Source organism: Cervus elaphus, chromosome 9 (genome assembly GCF_910594005.1).
Source record: "Cervus elaphus chromosome 9, mCerEla1.1, whole genome shotgun sequence".
In the NCBI taxonomy this organism is placed as follows: Eukaryota; Metazoa; Chordata; class Mammalia; order Artiodactyla; family Cervidae; genus Cervus; species Cervus elaphus.
In genome coordinates, this window is record NC_057823.1 from 4,627,098 (window position 1) to 4,648,860 (window position 21,763).

The window sequence follows — 21,763 nt, forward strand, 5'->3', positions numbered from 1 at the left end:
ATACCAAAACATATTCAAGTAAAAATTACTGACTTTAAGGGGAAAAAATTCTTTGGGCATCTAACCAAAAAAGAGAAAATAATAACAAACTATAAAGAAAGCTGAGTGCTGAAGAATTGATGCTTTTGAACTGTGGGGTTGGAGAAGACTCTTGAGAGTCCCTTGGACTGCAAGATCAAACCAGTCAATCCTAAAGGAAATCAGTCCTGAATATTCATTGGAAGGACTGATGCTGAGGCTGAAGCTCCAATACTCAGGCCACCTGATGTGGAGAACCAACTCATTAGAAAGGACCCTGATGCTGGGAAAGACTGAAGGCAGAAGAAGGGGACGACAGAGGACGAGATGGTTGCATGGCATCGCCAACTTGATGGACCTGAGTCTGAGCAAGCTCCAGGAGTTGGTGATGGACAGGGAAGCCTGGCGTGCTGCAGTCCATGGGGTCACAAAGAGTAGGACACGACTTGGCAACTGAACTGAACTGAATAATGAAAAAAACTTTGACTGCCAGCAAGCCCACGGCAAAACAGGCCAATGTTAAGCAATAAAATAAGACTAATAATGACAACTCACGGCATATGTTTGAAACCCAAATAGACTAGTTAGTAACATACTTTATTTCTTTCATTGTTTTGGCTCTGTCGGGTCTTAGCTGCAGAGAACAGGATTGCTCATCGCGGCGTGGGGGCTTCTCCAGCTGTGGCACGTGGGCTCGGCAGTTGTGGCGCCGGGCCTCAGCTGCCCTGCAGCATGTGAGATCTTAGTTCCTGGACCAAGGATCAAACCTGAATTCCCGGAATTGGCAGTCAGATTCTTAAACCACTGGATACTTTAAAAATGAAACTTTAAAAATCTGACTGGTCACCTTCAAAGGACAACAGTTTATCCTGAAAACTCATAAATAAAAGAAAAGAAAGAAGCATTCTTTTCTACCTTTCCTACACAAATTTATACCTTGAGCAATCAATTAGTAAATGAGGGAATAAATCAACTGTGTGCACATAGGTCACTTCAGTCGTGTCCAACTCTTTGCGAGCTTATGGGCTGCAGCTCACCAAGCTCGTCTGTCTATGGGATTCTCCAACCAAGAATACTGGAGTGGGTTGCCATGCCCTCCTCCAGGGGATCTTCCCAACCCAAGATCAATCATCTCTTATGTCTCCTGCATTGGCAGGAGGGTTCTTTACCACTAGCACCACCTGGGAAGTCCAAGATAAAATTAAATATAATTTTAAAAAATGACAGAAAGTATCTCTTTAACATATACAGCTCATCTAATTAAAGAGTATCACTATTTTGCAACCCTCAAAGAATTAATGGTTCTAGGCACTGAACATCAGTAGAAAAGAAGGCTTTTATATCTTATGTGCTCCTAAAGAAAAAAAATACCACCATATATATAACACAGTCTTCAGTCCTGTCAAAGGTCTTAAATCCAACTCTTGATCAAGTCTCTGCAGCCTACTTGCAAATATGGATGAAAAACATGTTGAACTGCATGCAGGAGAATACATACTGCAGGGTTAACAAGAAGGTCAACAGATAAACTGTAAAGAACTTTAAAGGATGGACGGGGAACATGTAAATTAAGACATATCAAACAAAAAGGGGAGCACCCAACTCTTAACACTTGTGTTTAGTCATCAGTGGTGTCCAACTCTCTGCAACCCCACCAGCCTCCTCATCTGTGGGGATTCTCCAGGCAAGAATACTGGAGATGTACTGCCATACTGCCATGCCCTCCTCCAGGGAATCTTCCCAACACAGGGATCAAACCTAGGTCTCCCGCATTGCGGGCAGATTCTTTACCATCTGAGCCACCTGGCAAGCCCTATATAACCTGATGTTAAAACTGTAAAGAAACAAAAGAAGTGATTACTATAAAAGTTAAGGTAACAGTTACTTTTGGGGAGTGGAGAAGGGACTGCGTTGGGCTGTGGTGTGGAAGGGGTTTTGGGAAAAGTGAAAAACTTCTAATTCCTTTTTTTTTAACTGTAATATAGTATTTTATTTAATCCTCTATATCGAAAACATTTATTTCATTAATATCAAATTATTAACAAAGTGTTCTACATCTTTTTTTATATTTACAGTGTATCTCGGTTTGGACTAAGGAGATTTCCTTTCTTTTTCAGACTTACTTATTTATTTTTGGTTGTGCTAGATCTTCGGTGCTGCACATGGGCTTTCTCTAGTTGCTGCAAGCAGAGGTGTTTCACTGTGGTGGCTTCTCCTGTTGCAGAGCATGCAAACTAGAGCACAGACCCAGTAGTTGTGGTGTATGGGCTTAAGTATTCCAAGGCATGTGAGATCTTCCCAAACCAAGGATGGAAACCATGGCCCCTGCATTGGCAGGAAGATTCTTTACCACTGAGCCACCAGGAAAGCCCTGAACTAATCTAAGTACATTTCAAATGCTCAATAGCCACATGCGTTTCATGCCTATTGGACTGATCAGAAGACTTCTAATACTTGACCTGGGTATTACTAGGCTTCTGGCCTTAAAATAATTCACTAATATGCTTCTGTGGTTTTCTTTATCTGTGTCTCATTTTACCATTAAAAAAATGGCCTTCTTTAAAAAAGTAAATGACTAAAAGTCATTTGGATTATCTGGCTACCACCAAATGGCACAAGGATCTAACCACCCATCTCCCTAGAACCAGAAGACTATATGAGATTACTTCAGGTCCAGAATTCAATGACCTCAGATCCCCAGAATTTCATATCACATGATCTTAAGGAATTGATGCTAGAGTATACACATGATAACTCTAACCTTGAAATAACTCTAATCTTAGCATGAAATGATTTCAGTCTTGAAAATTTCTACACATTGGAGTTTATGTTCATGTATTAAGATGATAAAGTGACCTTCCTGATAGCGGTTTTGTTAATTACAAGGTCTTGTTCCACCAGACCTATTCAATCAACAGCTTATCCTCCACAACACTTGGTAAAGATAAAACTGTTAAGAATGCTATTTTAAAGGAAAAATCTCTCCTTTTCCTTCCTATCTTCTACACAGATTTCTTCCCAAAGTTCAGAATAAGCAGAGAACAATGATTCAAAATTGCCAATGAGTTCCCAACATGAGGTACAGTGAGCAGACAGAGAAAAATCCCCTTCACCTCAGATATAACCAAACTGACCTAAGTGAACACTTTCTAGAGTATCCAAATTTCCTAGAAGCAAATGACTCGTAATTCAAAAACTGCTAATACAGACTGAAAAAAGAAAAATATAGTTAAATACCAATCCTCAGAAATTAAAAGGGGAAGCTGGAGCAGTAATTGCCTGTGCTTCACAGGCTCTCTGATAGAGAAAACCAAATTTGACAGGAGAGGCAAAAGAAGAGAGAAAATTTCACTCTCCCACCACTCTTACACCAGCACTCCAGAAACTGGAAGACGGAAAACAGGAGAGACCCGTGCAGGTAACAACCTCTACCACGGCTGCAGAAGAGGGTGTTGAGGTTTACTCAATAATTAATCAGAACTTTTGAGCTGACAAGGGAGAGATGCTACTATTACTACTTCCTTTTGCTTTCTGTATAGTTCTTTTCTACTTAGACTTCACAGTTATATTTTGTCTATTAGTTACTTACACTTGCATAGTCCCTTCCTCTCACTCCGTAATATGCCAAAAGCTTCAGAACGAAACAGACCTTTTTTTTTCCCCCATCTATGTATCTTACATATGTCTAGTACAGCACCTAGAAAAATGTTTTACACATAGCATATACTCAGTATGTCTGTTGCATTAAACTTTTAAAAATATCAAGGGCAGTCAAGTGAAAGAAAAGAAAATTTGGTCAATATTATTTCAGAAAGCAAGAGTCAAGAAAAACTAGACGGAAAGTAGGAGGCGGCATGTTAGGTCAACATGAACACAAAATTTCTTTAGCCCTGGTTGCCTTAAGAAGCAATCACGTCCCTTGGCCATATTTTTGAAGACTTGCATTAAAGGTAGAAGGGAATTCTGAGAGCTACTTCAAACTCTTTCCAAGATTTTGTGTTTCTGAACAAGGCTGTCCCCAGAGACTCAGACTAAAATACAAATGAAGAAAATAAGGAGAAACAAATCTATCCCAGAATCTACAACAGAACAGGCATTCCCCACCTTACTGGAAACCTGTAACTGGATAATACAAAAATCACTATCCTACTTCATCAGAGAATTAAGTAACAGAACAAACCTTTGTATACTAGTCATTACATATGCTATTTTCATTTCATCTTTGATATTATCATCTTCATTTTAAAAAAGGACACTGACAGTGAGAAAATAAGCAATGAATGGGTTCTGAACTTTGACTCAAACCATGTTCTTTCTACTGAACGCTTCAGCTTCTAAGACAAATGAGCATTGGTAAAATACAGCATTGCTTCCCTTGTGTATTGGCATTACTAGATTTTAACTTCCAAACCATAAATTTATCCGTGTATGTCTTACCACTTATTTCAAGCTCCACCCAATGAGATTTCTTTCCATTTGCTGCTTCCTCAGAGGACATAATTGTGTATATCCTCCGAGGGTCAGGGGGCTCGTATTTTTCTTTGGGCATGCCTGTTGAAACAAGAAAAGAAACCAATCAATATATGAAAGAGTCAAACAGCTGAAAATAACATCTTTTAAAAAAGCAGACATCTATATTATGATCTCTAAACACAAATTCCCACTAAAACGAACTAGGAACTCCTTAGAGAAATGGAAGATTTCAAGAATGGGATTGGAAAAATATAAACAAGCTTGGACACTAAGAAAGATACTCTAGCTGTAAAGGGCATAGGAGTTAGCTTGAAGAGGTCCCACTGGCCAAGATGGGACAATCTGAACAACAAAAGAAAGACTACTAATCAATTTTAAACTGTATGAATCCAAAACTCGGATTTAAAAAAAAAAAAAACAAAAAAAACCTGTCACCTGAAGTTGGAAAATAAAGGGAAAGAATCAAGCATTTATCCAGCACTTCTGGCAGAAACTGGTTGAGGAAGTGTTCTTAACAGAATTTTAGCTAATAAATGCAGAAAGTTACCTAATTAGAAAAACCACTATTTCACAACCTCTAATGAAAAAAAAGTTTCACCATTAATGGCTAATAAAGGAATCAGGTAAAAAATATCCAATGGAAAAAATTTAAATAGATCAGGCTGTAAGACCTCAACCCAAGGATCAATCTCAGTATTAAAACAACTAGATTTGTATCCCAATACTATGTATACTCTTGCCCCGTCATTCAAAAAAAATTAAAAGTAAAGACTGAACTTGAATCAAATAAGCCTCTCTAGATCTGGAACCAGTTTACACCAAGTAAGGGAGACAGAGGAATATGGTGAAAGTAACATAAGACACAACAATGTGGATATACTTAACACACTGAACTGCACACTTAAGATGACTATTAAGATAGTATACTTTGCTACATATATTTTACTATGAGTAAAAAAATTTTTTCTTAACTCTAAAATAATGCCACAAGAATACAGCCAGCCAGATGCAGACAATAGAAAGTTCTACATGACAGAAGGCTCAATTTCCTCAACAAATGAATGACATGAAAAGGAAACTGATATTAAATGACTTGTGAGGCACAGCAATCAGATGCAATATATAGACCTCATCTGGGTCTAATGTGACCAAATTAAGTGTAAAAAACATTTCTGAGAATCAGACAAACTGGAAGAATTATATCTAAGCTGATACTGGGACTACTATTCATTTTGCTTGTGGTTATTTTAAAATTCATATTAAAAAGCAGAGACATTACTTTGCCGACAAGGATCCGTCTATTAAAGCTATGGTCTTTCCAGTAGTCACGTATGGATGTGAGAGTTGGACCATAAAGAAAGCTGAGCGCAGAAGAATTGATGCTTTTGAACTGTGATGTTGGAGAAGACTCTTGAGAGTCCCCTGGAGATCAAACCAGTCAATACTAAAGGAAATCAGTCCTGAATATTCATTGGAAGGACTGATGCTGAGGCTGAAGCTCCATACTTTGGTCACCTGATGCAAAGAACTAACTCATTGGAAAAGACTCTGATGCTGGAAAAGATTGAAGGCAGGTGGAGAAGGGGATGACAGAGGATGAGATGGTTGGATGGTCGACTCGATGGACAAGAGTTTGAGCAAGCTCCAGGAGATGATGATAGAAGGGAAAGCCTGGCGTGCTGCAGTCCATGGGGTCGCTAAGAGTTGGACACAACTGAGCAACTGAATTGAACACCTACTCTGGATACCTACATAGCTGAACAAAGCTGGAGAAAAACCCACTATCATATGAAGTTAAAGTGAGCCAGTCAGCAATCACTTACCTCAAATGGAGTTACTGCTGAATGGGTTTGAGGTTTTAGTTTTACAAAAAGAGTTACAAAGATGGATGATGGTGATGGCTGCACATCATCATCAATGTATCTAGTAACACTGAATGCTACACTTTAAAAATGGTTGACACGGTAAACTTTATGTTATGCATATTTTACACAATAAAAAAATTGGAAAAGAGCTAAAGCTACTTTCATTATGTTATGCTGCATCTATACTGATGAGAACTAGAGCTATTTCAAACACAAAAATGGTTTTGACTATGTAGTCAAAACACAGGAAGAGGTAAGTAATCCCTTTTTGAAGAAGGTAAGTAAACAGTGAGACTAATCACCTGCATAAGAAATAGAATATCTATTTTTTGTTTTGTTAACTATTGTTAATAAAACTGTCCTCCTACATGTTTATTTCTCCAGAATAGAAACACAATGAATGAAGTTTTTAGACTAACACAAAACATACCTAACAAAGAGCTATACTGTCAAGAACTGTTCCTGTCCCATTTAGGGGACAAGCTGGCAAGGCAAGTGCCCACTGTGAATCGTATGAATATACCAGTAATAACAAAATACTGTGTAAAGCAACCAGAGCTTAATGACAACATCCCTTAAGAGTCCTTAAGATCACTCAAATGCCACTATTCTGACTAGATTTTACTCACAAAGCAACCATCTGATCTTCACTGGCTGTTCCAAATAGAATTTAACGATAAGCTGCTCTGTTCAGCTATGGTTAGTATTTTGGTCCTATAAGCTATTTTTTTAAACTAATATACTTTAATTGGAGGATAATTATTTTACAATATTGTGATGGTTTTTGCCATACATCGAATTGAATCAGCCATGGGTACACATTGTCCCCCCGTTCTGAACCTCCCTCCCACCTCCCTCCCCACCCAAGCCCTCTGGGCTGTCCCAGAGCACTGGCTTTGAGTGCCCTGCTTCATGCACTGAACTTGCACTGCTCATCTATTTTACATAAGGTAATATATATGTTTCAATGCTATTCTCTCAGCTCATCCCACCCTCCCCTTCTCCCACAGTCTAAAAGTCTGTTCTTTACATCTGTCTCTTTTGCTGCCTTGCATACAGGATCATCATTACCGTCTTTCTAAATTCCATATGTATGCGTTAATACACAGTATTGGTGTTTCTCTTCCTGACTTACTTCACTCTGTATAATAGGCTCCAATTTCATCCACCTCATTAGAACTGACTGAAATGCGTCCCTTTTTATAGCTGAGCAATATTCCATTGTGTATACATACCACATCTTCCTTATTCATTCATCTGGACATCAAGGTTGCTTCCATGTCCTAACTATTGTAAACAGCACTGCAATGAACACTGGGGTACATGTGTCTCTTTTAATTCTGGTTTCCTCAGTGTGTATGCCCAGCAGTGAGACTGTTGGTTCATATGACAGTTCTATTCTCAGTTTTTTAAGGAATCTCCACACTGTTCTCCACAGTGGCTGTAAAAGTTTGCATTCCTACCAACAGTGTAAGAGGGTTCCCTTTGAGTCATTAATCATTTGACTTCTTAGTGAAAGTTCAGAAGTCTGATTTACCAATCTCATGCGAGCTTAGTTAGTGTGAAGAAATGTCCAGAGTTCAATCACACTTCAGAAAATAAATAAAAGTATTACTGAACTGAAATCTGAAATCCAGATCCTAAACCTGGGGTCATTCCATCAAGAGTCGTGATTTCTGCCTAGGCAGCCAGCCACTCCCTTTCTGAGTTCTCAAGACATGTGATGAGCTATCTTAAAATTTAAGAGACAGCACATTACCCTAAACTTGAAAGAGGCAAAATCTTTATTTTCCAAATCCCCAAGAGTGTGAAAGTGGAAGTGGGGGGAAAAGAACATGACAGAATAAAAGAAATGGTAGCAAACTGGACAGTCAAGCCCTTTTGAGAAGCATATCTGCCCACTAAGCAACTCCACCCATTTTTCTTGGGGTCCAACAGAACATAGTATTGGAAACCAGGTAGCGAAAAGGACACAAGAACACAAACAATTCAGGATTTTTCCCCAGGCTTTGAAATCAACAAGCAGATCTTGCTCTCTAAAAAATACAGTATGTTGCTGCAGATAACTATCTAAAAAGAGTAAAAGGTTTCCAAAATTGACTGGAAAACTGCCAAGGAAAATTACATGACTTTTAAAAAATAGCTAGGCCAGAGTCAGCATGTATGTAACCCCAGACTAGTCAATCTTCAACTCCCCCAATCCAATGCCAAACATCATTATTGATCTTGGCAGCATAAAATCTGTCCCTGATCGAGACCTCAGAGAAATGGTTTTTCACTATCTTAGAAGAGAATAATTATTTACCTTAAAGAAATACAGGACATTATTTACCAGACAGAAAGATATGCTTACATTATTAAAGATTTTATGAAATGGCTTAAAAGTACACAGGAGAAAGGGTAAGAGAGAAGTGGAGGGAGGAGGAGAGAGGAAGGGTGGGGGCCCTAATTGCAAGTCAACCACCATTTGCGGCAGCTTTTAAACTAAGAAATATGTACAAAAGAGAAAGATTTAAGTGTCTATCCTTTCAATGGATACTCTATTTCAGTCACCAAATGGCCCAGGTGAAAAAAAGTCCTATTTTACAAAAGAAAGACAACTAATAAATGAAGTATGAAAGAACAAAAACAACATCATTTCGTAACTCCCAATGAGCCTTTCTAAAACAAAGACTTATAAACTGGGTTAAAACCTTGAGATGAATCACTGGCACTGGCATAATGCTAAGTAACACCACCACCCAGGTTGTTTTTTGATTATAAGGTAGAAAATGTTCAAGAGAGGAATAAACTATTACCTCTTCATCAATCTTCTCAACACTAACAAGGGGTAGAAGCAGATACTGTGGGCCTTTTGATCTGACAGAATGTGAAATACACACCAATAATGTTTACCTTTTTAAGAATCAGAGGAACTGGCTGTTCTGTGCTGTGCTGAGTCACGTCCGACTCTTTGCAACCCCATGAACTGTACCCCGCCAGGCACCTCTGTCCATGGGGATTTCCAGGCAAAAATACTGGAGTGGGTTGCCATTTCCTCCTCCAAGGGGTCCCAACCCAAGGATCGAACCCAGGTCTCCTGCAATGCAGGCGGTTCTTTACCGTCTCAGTCCCCAGGGAAGCCCAAGAACACTGGAGTGGGCAGCCTATCCCTTGTCCAGGGGACCTTCTGACCCAGGAATCAAACTGGGGTCTCCTGCATTGCAGGCAGATTCTTTACCAGCAGAGCTACCAGGGAAGCCCAGAGCAGCTGGCTAGATGACACCAGAGCAGCAACTGCAACGAAGGACTTTCTCCAGAATAACTGGTGTGCCACCTGCAACAAGCTGGGCTCAAACTATTATAGATTTGAAGAGAATGAAGAGATGTGCATAATGAGATGTAATGCTGCTGCTGCTAAGTCGTTTCAGTCGTGTCCGACTCTGTGCGACCCCACAGCCGGCAGCCCACCAGGCTCCCCCGTCCCCGGGATTCTCCAGGCAAGAACACTGGAGTGGGTGGCCACTGCCTTCTCCGGAGATGTAATGAATGATCCACAAATCCGCAAAAAAAAACATTCTGCAGACACTTGGAGAAACCCTTAATACCAAGTTCATATTTTGAAATATTAATAAATTGTTATGAGATTTTATTGTAGCAATGAGTAAAAACATGTATCTTGTTAAAAGACACTCTGAAGTTAAATAATTTAATTGTAATAGCCACATTTTTCCCCCAAGGGAAATAAGGCTGAGCCATAGCCAACTTGTTTAATCTTTGATTAGAGTATTATTGCTTTACAACGCATCGGTTTCTGCTGCACAGCGATGTGCCTCAGAGGTAAGTGTACATACATCCCTGCCCTCCTGAGCCTCCTCCCAGCACCCCGACCCCACTCCCCAGGTCACCACAGAGTACGGAGCACAGCTTCCTGCGCTCCACGGCCGCTTCCCATCAGCTACATGTTTCACACACGGCCGCGTGTGTATGAGTGCTCCTCTCTCAGCGCATCCCACTATCTCCTTCCCCATGTCCACAAGTCCACTGCCTCCATCTGTGTTTCTATTCCTGGCCCGCAAATAGGTTCATCAGTACCATTTTTCTAGATTTCATATATATATGTGTTAATACGTATTTGTTTTTCTCTTTCTGACTTACTTCACTTTGTATGACATACTCTAGGTTCATCCACATCACTACAAATGACCAATTTCAAATTACAGCCAATCTTAACTGACAAGACAAAAAGTAAGTTCTTTTCCTTTTCTTGGTGTTACATTTTCTCCATTCGTGGTGTTTTACTTCTTTCAAAAACACAAAGAAAAAGAGTGAGTGGGGCAGAGGAAAGGCAGGAAAGGAAAGGAAAGGTCTTTCTCAAAGAAAGACCCTTTTATTTATTGATCAGGCTCCTTGAAGAACTATAAGTTAGGGAATATATGAAAGGTAGTGCCACTAGCCTTGGTGCCAATTTACTTTTTCCAATCCAAATTTTCACTAGGTGTTTACAAATTTTTCACTAAATCCAACTGGTTTTTACTTCTTCAGGACTTCTAAACCTGTCTTTTCCATATTTACAGCTACTAAAATTAATCCACACCCTCATTCTCAGCTACAACTTTTAAACAACCTTCTCTTTCCTCTGCATACCACACATTTACTCAGCATTTATCAGTTCAATTGTTACCTCCCAGTGTCCTGTGCCAGACCTAGCATGTTACACTAATAAAGTGGTCTAAACATTCTTTCCCTCAACACTCAAAATCAGGTTTTCAAAGAAAACTCAAAAAAAAAAAAAAAGGCAATTCAATACAACTGAATCATGCTTCCTTAAGGAAGCTTTATTTACAGAATCATTCACTCAACAAATATTTACTAAGCACCTTCTGCTTCTGTTTCAAGCACTCTGTCAGGTGCCGGGAGAAAAGAATAAACAGGAAATGTGTACGTGATCTTGGATCTTAATCTACAGGGTGGGGGGGGGGGGGTGGTGGTGTGTGCAAACAAAAATCTTACAACAGTGTAATCACACTACAAACCTTTCTTTTTACAAACATTAATTCAGGACTCCTTCCCTATCCCTCACCAACACAGGAGTCTAATTTCCTGCTTTGAGCTACTTGAACCATGAGGGTATTTCTAACGTTGCACTCTTTAACCCCACCTTAATTTTTTTTACGTCTCATTCACCTACTCTACTACAGGATCTTTGCACTTACATTCAGAGCCTGGCAAGTAGTAGGTGCTCAGTGAATGTTGTCGTCGTTCAGTTGCTAAGTCGCGTCCTACTCCTTTGCGGACCCCATGGACTGCAGCGTGCCGCCATTTCCTTCTCCAGGAGACTTTCCAACCCAGGGATCAAACCCACATCTCCTGAATTGGCAGGCAGATTCTTTACCACTGAGCCACCAGGAAACCCAAACTTAAAGGTAAAAACTGTATAATCTTAGTGACATGCTAGAGTAAAATGAGAGCAAACCGCAAACAGGTGGCAGTAGTGACAAAACTGTGCTGGGTGCCTATCTGCCACACTCTGCACCAGGTGTGTAACAGCTAACATGTGTGAGCCCTCACCAACTGGCAGGCCCTGCACATACATTACCTCATTTAATCCTCACAACTCTGTTCTTCATACATAAAGAAAGGAAGGGTCAGAGAAAGAATCACTTGCCTAGATCACAGATACTAGTGGCACAACTGAGATTTTAACTCAAATCTGATCCAAAAGTCTGTGCTTTCAACCATTATGCAATAATTTCCTTGTATTATCTCGATTTAATCTCATAGCAGCCCATGAAGTAGACACTATCCTCTTTTTACTTTTGATAAGGAAATTGAGACTCTTACATTTAAATAACTTGCCCAAAGTCACACACACACTTGGTTAGTATTAGGTTGGTGCAAAAGTAATTGAAGTTTTAGCACAGTTGAAATTTGCTGTTTGATACTGGAATACATTCTAAAATAATTGTGATTATGTCATACATCATTTTAATGCCCAGTTCTTGCTTTTTTTTTTTTTTTGCTATTGACATTACTTTCTATGTATTTTATATTTATTTTAGATTATGGAAAAGATGTTAGACAAAAAGCAAAGTCGAGCGATTTTCTTATTCAAGTTCAAAATGGGTTGTAAAGCAGGGGAGACAGCTCTCAACATCAGTAACACATCTGGCCTGGGGAACTGCTAATGAACACACAGTGCAGTGGTGGGTCAAGAAGTTCTGCAAAGGAGACGAGAGCCTTGAAGATGAGGAGTGTGGTGGCCTGCCATCAGGAGTTGACAGAGACCAACAGAAAGCATCATCAAAGACTGATCCTCTTACAACCACACAAGAAGCTGCTGAAGACTTCAACGTCCGGCTTTCTACAATCACTCAGCGTGTGATGCAAATTCGAAAGGTGAAAAAGCGCGGTAAGTGGGTGCCTCACGAGCTGACCTAAAATTTAAAAAAAAGCATTGTTTTGAAGTGTCATCTTCTTCTCTTATTCTACACAACAATGAACCATCTCTCAATCAGATTGTGACATGCAACGAAACGTGGATTTTATACAACAACTGGCAACAGTGGTTGAACCAAAAAGCTCCAAAGCTTCTCCCAAAGCCAGACTTGGTGGTCTGCTGCCAGTCTGATCCACTTCAGCTTTCTGAATCAGGGCAAAACCATTACATCTGAGAGGTATGTTCAACAATCAATGATATGTACCGAAAACTGCAATGCCTGAAGCCAGCACTGGTCAACAGAAAGGGCCCAATTCTTCTCCACGACAAGGCCTGACTGCACATCACACAGTCAAAGCTTCAAAAGCTGAAGAATTAATTGGGCTACAGAGGTTTGCCTCATCTGCCATATTCACCTGTCCTCGTAAACCAACTACCACTTCAAGCAACTCAACTTTTTGCTGGGAAAACACTTCCACAACCAGCAGGATGCAGAAAATGCCTTTCAGAAGTTTTTCAAAACCCAAAGCATGGATTTTTATGCTACAAGAATAAACAAAACTTTTTTCTTGTTGGCAAAAATGTGTGGATTGTAATGGTTCCTATTTTGATTAATAAAGATTTGTGTTTCAGCCTACTTAAAATGATTCAGTCTGAAACCGCAATTATGTTTACACCAACCTAACAGAGCGAGGATTTGAACCTGGGACAATCTAGTTGCAAGCTGTACACCAATGCCTCATACAACTCTAGAATTCTGTCACTGATGAAACCAAGATCTTCTGTGTTCATTCTTCAAATATTATGTTGCTAAGACCATGAGTCCTTGAGTTTCCTTCTCAGATATATGATCTTTACAAACTACTCTTCACTCATATTCTCTACTCCCAAACTCTGCCTAATATTTAAGACAGCAGATCTCAAATGCTATCATCTCAGAGTCCTTATACTCAAGTATCTCAAAGACCTTTTGTATGTGAGTTCTATCTATCAATATTTACTGCATTAGAAATAAGAACTAAGGAATTTAAAAATGTGCATTAACTCACTAAATATAATAAACCTAGCACATGTTAACCACAACATTTTAATGAAAAGCAACTACTTCCAAAAACAAAGCAAAATTTTGCAAGAAGAGTGACACTGTCTTACATTTTTGCAAATCTTTAAGGTCTAACATGCTGGAAGACAGCCTGTCTACTCTGAATTCAATTGATCAGATCACACACATTTGTTAGTCTATGAAAAACTGCACAGTATACTCATAAGAGGATGAGAATAAAAAAGGCAAGTAACATTGCAGTGGTATTTCTAAAACTTGAAGGTTTCAGTAGCTACCTTTTCCTGCCTCCCAAAATGTCAATTCCTTAAATCCTTTTCTCACAGAGAATAAAAATAAACTTAAGGAGGGAATGGAAATCCACATCAGTATTCTTGCCTGGAAAATTCCATGGAAAGAGAAGTTTGGCAGGCTATGTCCATTGGGTTGCAAAGAGTTAGACACGACTTAGCAACTAACACTTCTCATTTTAAGTTCATATTGGTTTAACTAAAATTTACAACCAGTAAAACCTCTGCAAAAAAGATTTTAAAATTATGATAAAACAGTCCTCCAAGTACAGAGTCAAACAGCAGATGCAGTAGTCTAATTTCTCAAAGGAGAAGACTGGCATACCCATCTGTATCTGCAGCGCCCAGTCAGTAACCAACAACCTGTAAGAGTTGACCAGACTGCTGTTAGGGGGGCTTCCCTGGTGGCTCAGCAGTGAAGAATCTGCAGTGCTGGCGGGGAGGCTGATCCCAGGGTCGGGAAGATGCCCTGGAGAAGGAAATGGCAATCCACGTCAGCATTCTTGCCTGGAGAATCCCACGGACAGAGGAGCCTGGCAGGCTACAGTCCATGGGGCCTCAAGAGTCGGACACAACGTAGCAACTAAACCACCAACCACCATGACAGACTGCTCATAAAATGCAGTTCTAACCATGTGCCTCTGCCTAATAACATGACTGAATATAAAATACAGGGAGAAGTAAGAGTGTCCTGCAACACCACAGAAACTACCGAGTTTGAAGGTCAAAAATGGTCAAATACTAACAAATTCAACTCAATAAGTCAACTCAAAATATAACTACAAAGGTATACTAAATACAGGTCATCCACAAATTTCTATTTAAAATACAAATACTTCTTAGTGTAGAAATCTTAATTTCTATATTTTAAGTCAAATATTAAGTACACAGCAAAAGAACATATTAAGACAATCATGATTTATGATCTAATCAACAAAGCTGAATGCCATCTAATATGAAGAGCATAAATTCACAATTTGTGTGGTGAAATATCACTGAGATAAAAAAGGTAAGGAGCGCCAGCCACCAGTATTAAATCTAAATCTTTTCTCTTAGCATGAGACAAGCAACAACCAATCCAACAATGATGACTGCCAACAGAAATCTTTTCATTTCTTATCTTTTGCCATCTGGCAATTAGATGATTTTTCAATCATCTAATTGCTCTTCCCTCTCTTATGATCACACTATTACAGCTACCCCCTTTTCTTGTCTTTCATTCACTAAGTCGCGACCAACTCTTTGTGACCCCATGGACCGCAGCATGCCAGGCTTCCCTATCCTTCACTATTTCCCAGACTTTGCTCATATTCATGTCCACTGACTCAGTGATGCTCTCTATCCATCTCTTCTTCTGCTACTCTCTTCTCTTTTTGCCTTCAGTCTCTCCCAGCATCAGGCTCTTTTCCAATGAGTCGGCTCTTTGTATCAGGAGGCCAAAGCTCTAGCTGAAGATAGAGCTTCAGCTTCACCATCAGTCCTTCCAGTAAATACTCAGGGTTCATTTCCTTTAGGATTGACTGGTTTGAACTGCTTGCGGTCCAAGGGCTCTCCAGCACCATAATTCGAAGGCATCAATTCTTTAGCACTCAGCCTTCTTTATGGTCCAACTCTCACATTCATACATGGCTACTGGAAAAACCACAGCTTTAACTAAATGGACTTTATTTGGCAATGTGATGCTTTTGCTTTTTAAAATGCTGTCTACGTTTGTCATAGTTTTCCTTCCAAGGAGCAAGTGTCTTTTAATTTCATGGCTGCAGTCACCATCCACAGTAATTCTGGAGCCCAAGGAAAAAAAAAACCTGTCACTGGTTGCACTTTTTTCCCTTCTATTTGCCATGAAGTGATGGGACCAGATGCCAAGATCTTTGTTTATTGAATGCTGATTGTTAAGCCAGCTTTTTCACTCTCTTCTTACCCTCATCAAGAGGCTCTATAGCCCTCTTCACTTTCTGCCAGTGGTATCATCTGTGTATCTGAGGTTGTTGATATTTCTCCCTGTAATCTTCATTCCAGCTTGGGATTCATCCAGCCTAGCATTTTGCATGATGTACTCTGCATATAAGTTAAATAAGCAGGGTGACAATATACAGCCTTGTCATACTCCTTTCCCAATTTGGAACCAGTCAATTGTTCCATGTAAGGTTCTATTGCTTCTTGACCTGCATATAGGTTTCTCAGGAAGCAGGTGAGGTGGTCTAATATTCCCATCTCTTTCAGAATTTTCCACAGTTGCTGTGATCCACACAGTCAGAAGCTTTAGCATAGTCAAAGAAGAAGTAGTACATGTTTTTTCTGGAATTCCCTTCCTTTCCCTATGGTCTAACAAATGTCAGCAATTTGATCTCTAGTTCCTCTGCCTTTTCTAAATCCAGCTTGTCCATCTGGAAGTTCCTGCTTGAAGGATATTGAGCAACATCTTACTAGCATGTGAAATGAGCTCAATTGTACAGTAGTCTGAACATTCTTTGGCACTGTCCTTTTCTGGGATTGGAATGAAAACTGACGTCTTCCAGGCCTGTGAGCACTGCTGAGTTTTCCAAAATAGCTGGCTTATTGAGTGCAGCACTTTAACAGCATCACCTTTTAGGATTTGAAATAGCTCAGCTGGAATTCCATCACCTCCACTAGCTTTGTTTGTAGTAATGCTTCCTAAGGCCCACGTGATTTCAGACTCCAGGATGTCAGCTCTACGTGAGTGACCACACCATATTACATTGCAATTTTGGCCTTTTGAGACATTCAACATTTATTCTAGCTGCTAAGTCATATATACAATCATTGTGGGAAGTTCTAGTATGCTAAAAATCAATTTTGACCCTCTAGTCCTTTCCCCCCACTGAAAACTAAGACAGAAAATCATTCACAAAATGCTGACCATATAAATCATGAAGCCTTTAACAATTCTAGAATGCTTCTCTTACAAGGACTTAAGTGAAGTCCTAAGGACTTTCTGAACCCAGTTTCTTGACTGTCTTCATCAAACCTTCACATTTTTACTATGTCTCCTGAAAAAGCATGTCACACACACAATTTCCCCACCCCCATCCACCTAAAGTCTCAGTGAATCCTTATTATATACAAACTTACATCCCAGCACTTTAAGAGCCTAAGACCATTCACAAACTATTTCTGGCAACTCCTCCTGTCCCTTACATCTTTGCAACCTGTTTTTCAGTCCAAATTGTACGTAACCTGTCTTTGCACATGCTCTTTCTTCCCACTGAAATGCCCTACTCAGTCTAACAAACCTCTCTTCAACTTTCAACATTCAGCCCAAAGACCTCTGCAGTGAATCCCCCGTTGCCGAAGCAGAATTAGATGCTTCTTCTTTGGCGGTGGTGATTTAGTTGCTAACTCACGTCCAACTCTTGCGACTCGCCAGGTTCCTCTGTCCATGAAATTCTCCATCTAAGAATACTGGAGTGGGTAGCCATTCCCTTCTCCAGCGGAATCTTCCCAATCCAGGGATTGAACCCGGGTCTCCTGTACTGCAGGTAGATTCTTTACCATTTGAGCCACCAGGGAAGCCTCTGCCCCTTCTTTAGCATCCCCCAAATGCTTTGTGTATTCCTCATGTAACCTGATGAGCGCTTTATTGGTTCATTTGTTTTTCTCTCTGCACCACTGTAAGCCCACTTAAATAAAAGAGCATAAGCCCTACCACTGTTGCTGTTGTTCAGTTGCTAAGTCTTGACTCTTTTCGACCCCATGAACTGCAGCACACCAGGCTCCTCCATTCTCTACTATCTCCCAGAGTTGGCTCAAATTAATGTCCACTGAGTCAATGACCCTTTCCAACCATCCCGATTACAGCAGCAAGTCTAAAACAGCGTGTTTCAGGTATTTTTGGAACTGAGTTTTAGCACTACTTTAAAATGCTACGTTGAAGTGTAATCAGTTCTGCTGTATCTTTTATTCTGAAAATAATCTGTTCCAACGCGACTGATATATTAGAAAACTTGAGCATAGCACAAAATTCCCATTTGCTTATGTATGATTTTGTCTGAGAAAAACACTTGAAAAAGGTAGAACCTGCCCCTGGCTGAACGGAGCTACATAGAAATTTACAAAATACACACCTGAAAACACCTATCAGCTCCATCAGTTCAGTCTGTGTGTACACATATGCTGAGCCACACCCATCCACATTTGGTGTTATTATAACATTCCATTTGATTTCAGGTAACCCTCTTTCCATCACTTTACAATAACTCACAAGCAGCAACCCTTCTGATGCCATTTCCACAAGCAAACCAGGTCTTTTTCAAGGTAAAGTGTCACATTTATCATGGTATTTGTTCAGCTGCTTAGCTGTGTCCAACTCTTTGCAACCCCATGGACTGCGGCACCCCAGGCTTCCCTGTCCTTCATTATCTCCATGAGTTTGGTCAAACTCAAATTCATTGAGTCGATGATACCATCCAACCATCTCCTCTGTCGTCCTCTTGTCCTCCTGCCCTCAATCTTTCCCAGCATCAGGGTCTTTTCACAATGAGTAAGCTCTTCACATCAGCTTCACATTGGAGCTTCAGCTTCGGCATCAGTCCTTCCAATCTATATTCAGAGTTGATTTCCTTTAGGATTGACTGGTTTGATCTCCTTGCTGTCCAAAGGACTCTGAAGAGTCTTCTCCAGCACCTGTGGTATTTATGTATTCCTTAATCATTTAACATGTATAAAACTATGCTACTATTTTTACCAGGTTCCTTTTTTAAAAAATAAAGTCACTGACAATGTTTTGAGTGTTGTGTCCCAGTACCATTTTTCCCAAAAGGCCTATAGTTTTTACTGCACAATTCTGCCTACCATGGTGACTTTTAGGAACCTATATGTTGCTCTGGGCTTCCCTGGTGGTTCAGAATCCACCTACCAATGCAGGAGACTTCGGTTCAATCCCTGGTTGGGAAGATTCCCTGAAGAAAGGAATGCCAACCCACTCAGGTATTCTTGCTTGGGAAAATCTCATGGACAAAGGAACCTGGCAGGAACCCCAGTCCATGGGGTCTCAAGAATCAGACATGACTTAGAAACTAAACCACCGCCACCATACAGAAGGGAAAACTCCGTCCTCCACCCAATTTCACAAAATGTTTACAGTTCATATCCTCACAGACCATCAGGACAGCCATAACCTTTAAGCTTGGTGGCTCTCACTTCTGGTGAGCAAAGGGTTGATTTTTCCAGCTTAACTGCTACAGTCTGCCTCAGCCTAACTGAGAAGACAAGTTCTGAAAGCCTGAATGCCTACCTACAGTACCACTATATGGGTTTCATTGTTTTGATTGCTCTTAATTTTCAAAACATTTTAAATTACCCTGTATTACAGAGCAATTGAACCGAGTCCTCAAGCTCACTACAAAAGAGATCACAGAAACAAAATACCCTATATCCAAGTTTAAAATAGATTCAGATTCACTAACTTCACACTATCTCAAATGTGACTTTCTTATATGTAGGGCCTCCACTTAATTTGCCCACACTGATGCCTAAATGATCTCTAAATCACATTGCTGCGCTCTGAAAAATATTTTGCTCTTTCCTTTGCTACAGGATAAAGATATAAACCTCACTTTTAACTTAATAAGCATGGTTCTTCAAAATCTAGGATGGACATTTGCAGGCTCATCTCCAGTCACTCTCCTTTTCAGTAACATATCACCACTGGCCTTACCCCCAACACTTGGCACCTCAGTGAACCCAGAGTTCCTTATGTTTGAAATGACCCGTCTCCCCAGTTTGACAAATCTAATTCCATGTTATTTTCTGTAAACTGCGCCCACACCTTCTACAAATTTAATCATTCTCTCCTGTTCTCCCACAGCCTCTGTACACCCACTAAGACTAGAGCAACAAGAAGACAGCAACTATTATTCACTTTTTAATTCTCAGGGTCCAACACTATGTCCAGCATATACTATTCCTTGCACATAAGTTATCAAGAAAATAAAAATGGAAGAGAGAGCAGTAAAGCCCAGAGAAGGGTAAGATTAAGGCAGCCTAAATGAGCCCCCACCTTATATGCAAATAAACACTTTAAAAAGCAGTTTTTCAACCAGTGCACCTTAAGTATGAGAAAGTTACAAGGGTGCTAAAGAGTCCTCATGTTTTATGACCCAAAAACTACAAGCTGTGAGCAGCCTTGACCATTTATTTCAGTATGCCTTACATGTATTACCCCTTTCCACTGCACTACAATATGAAAAAGGTTTATGCTTTAAAGAACATTAAAAGAAGGCTAATATGAACACAGTGGAATGCCTAAGCACTAACCAAAATACATTATTTATAAACCACAGGTACAGAAGCAAATGCCAGTATCCGTAGTCAGGACTAAGTTCTATAACCAACTTCATGTCTATTCAAGAGTCTGAAAAGTTTTACTTCGCCACCAAGGTCTAAGAAAACTGAAAACCCCTACAAACAAACAAGCATTCAGAAGAGCTTCTTCATCTATTAACACATTACCACTGAGGAAGACACTTCTGAAACTATGCAAAACCTTCTTAGCTTCACAAGAAACTTTGTCTTTTGTCACATCCTCGCTTTTTGACCATTTCATTAAGTGTCTTGTTCACCTACTGAAACTGATCAGACTCAACTACTTCAAATAACTTCCATTCATTAAAACACACTCTGCCCTCCCAAAAGAACTAATCTTTGTCAAGTACATCACTCTCATGTGCTCTCACACTTACACAAAACCTGGTCCTTTCCCTCTTAACTGTAATATCTTGGGCAAGTCGCTTTAACCTTTCTAAGTTTGTTTCCTCATTAGTAGCTATTCAAAAATTTTGTTTAAAGCAAGTCGACTGTACTAGATCACTGGTCTAAAAATATTAAGCTATTTTTATTCTAAAAGTCATCACATTCTAAAGACTGGAATAATTACTCTGACAGCAATTACAAAACAAGTCTTCAAAACCTTCTGATCAATGGACATAGCTCCTATAGCCTACAAAACTGTTTTGGGATGATAAACTCTAGTGCATTCAGAAAAACGAAAAGTGTAATTATATGCCATTTTATTTTTCACCTGTTCATATTCACTCTCTTCCTCCCCAAAATTAAAATCCCCAGACACAAAGAGGCAAGAAGATTCTGCACTACCACTAAGGGGGCAATCCACCTGGAAATAAGTAAGGGAACTCATATTCAAGGTAATTATTTAAACCTCAGTTTAACACAATAATACATCCAAAAAGGACAAGCAAAACGACCATTCACAACTTGGTCTTTTGCAGTTAACAGTTCAAGAATAGGTTACAGGTATTACATAGCAAGTTCTTCAAGAAAGATATAGAAGGAGAAGAGTCAAAAGAAAAAAAAAAAGCTACTGAAGAAAATAATGACTGGTACTTAGAAAAAAGGAGGAAAGACAAGATTTAGGTTATTAAACATAAAAGCTTCAAGTAATTGTATGTCTGAGTCCTCAGCAATATCCTAATCTCTCCATCTGCTGCTAAGGGCTTCTTTAACCATGGCATTCCCATCCTCCCAATCCATCCCCCCCCCCCCCTGCAAAAAAATAATTGCATTAAACTTAATTTTAAACACACTTGGGGGGAACAGTTTCCCGCTCTCCCGTAACTGCGAAGTTCCAAACTACACTTCACGCAATCCCACACCGCCACTT

At 39.8% G+C, this 21,763-nt stretch overlaps 1 protein-coding gene across 2 annotated transcripts in view; it reads right to left on the bottom strand.

The window, feature by feature from the left end:
* The window catches only part of CNOT6 (CCR4-NOT transcription complex subunit 6), a 79,795-nt gene that overhangs the window by 57,243 nt on the left and 789 nt on the right, over nt 1-21,763 (bottom strand). For both annotated transcript variants that reach the window (XM_043910666.1, XM_043910665.1), the window contains one exon: nt 4,456-4,569. In XM_043910666.1, the coding sequence (XP_043766601.1) occupies nt 4,456-4,567 (112 nt within the window). In that variant the 5' untranslated portion in view covers nt 4,568-4,569. Of the gene's footprint in view, nt 1-4,455; nt 4,570-21,763 lie in introns of those variants that run through there.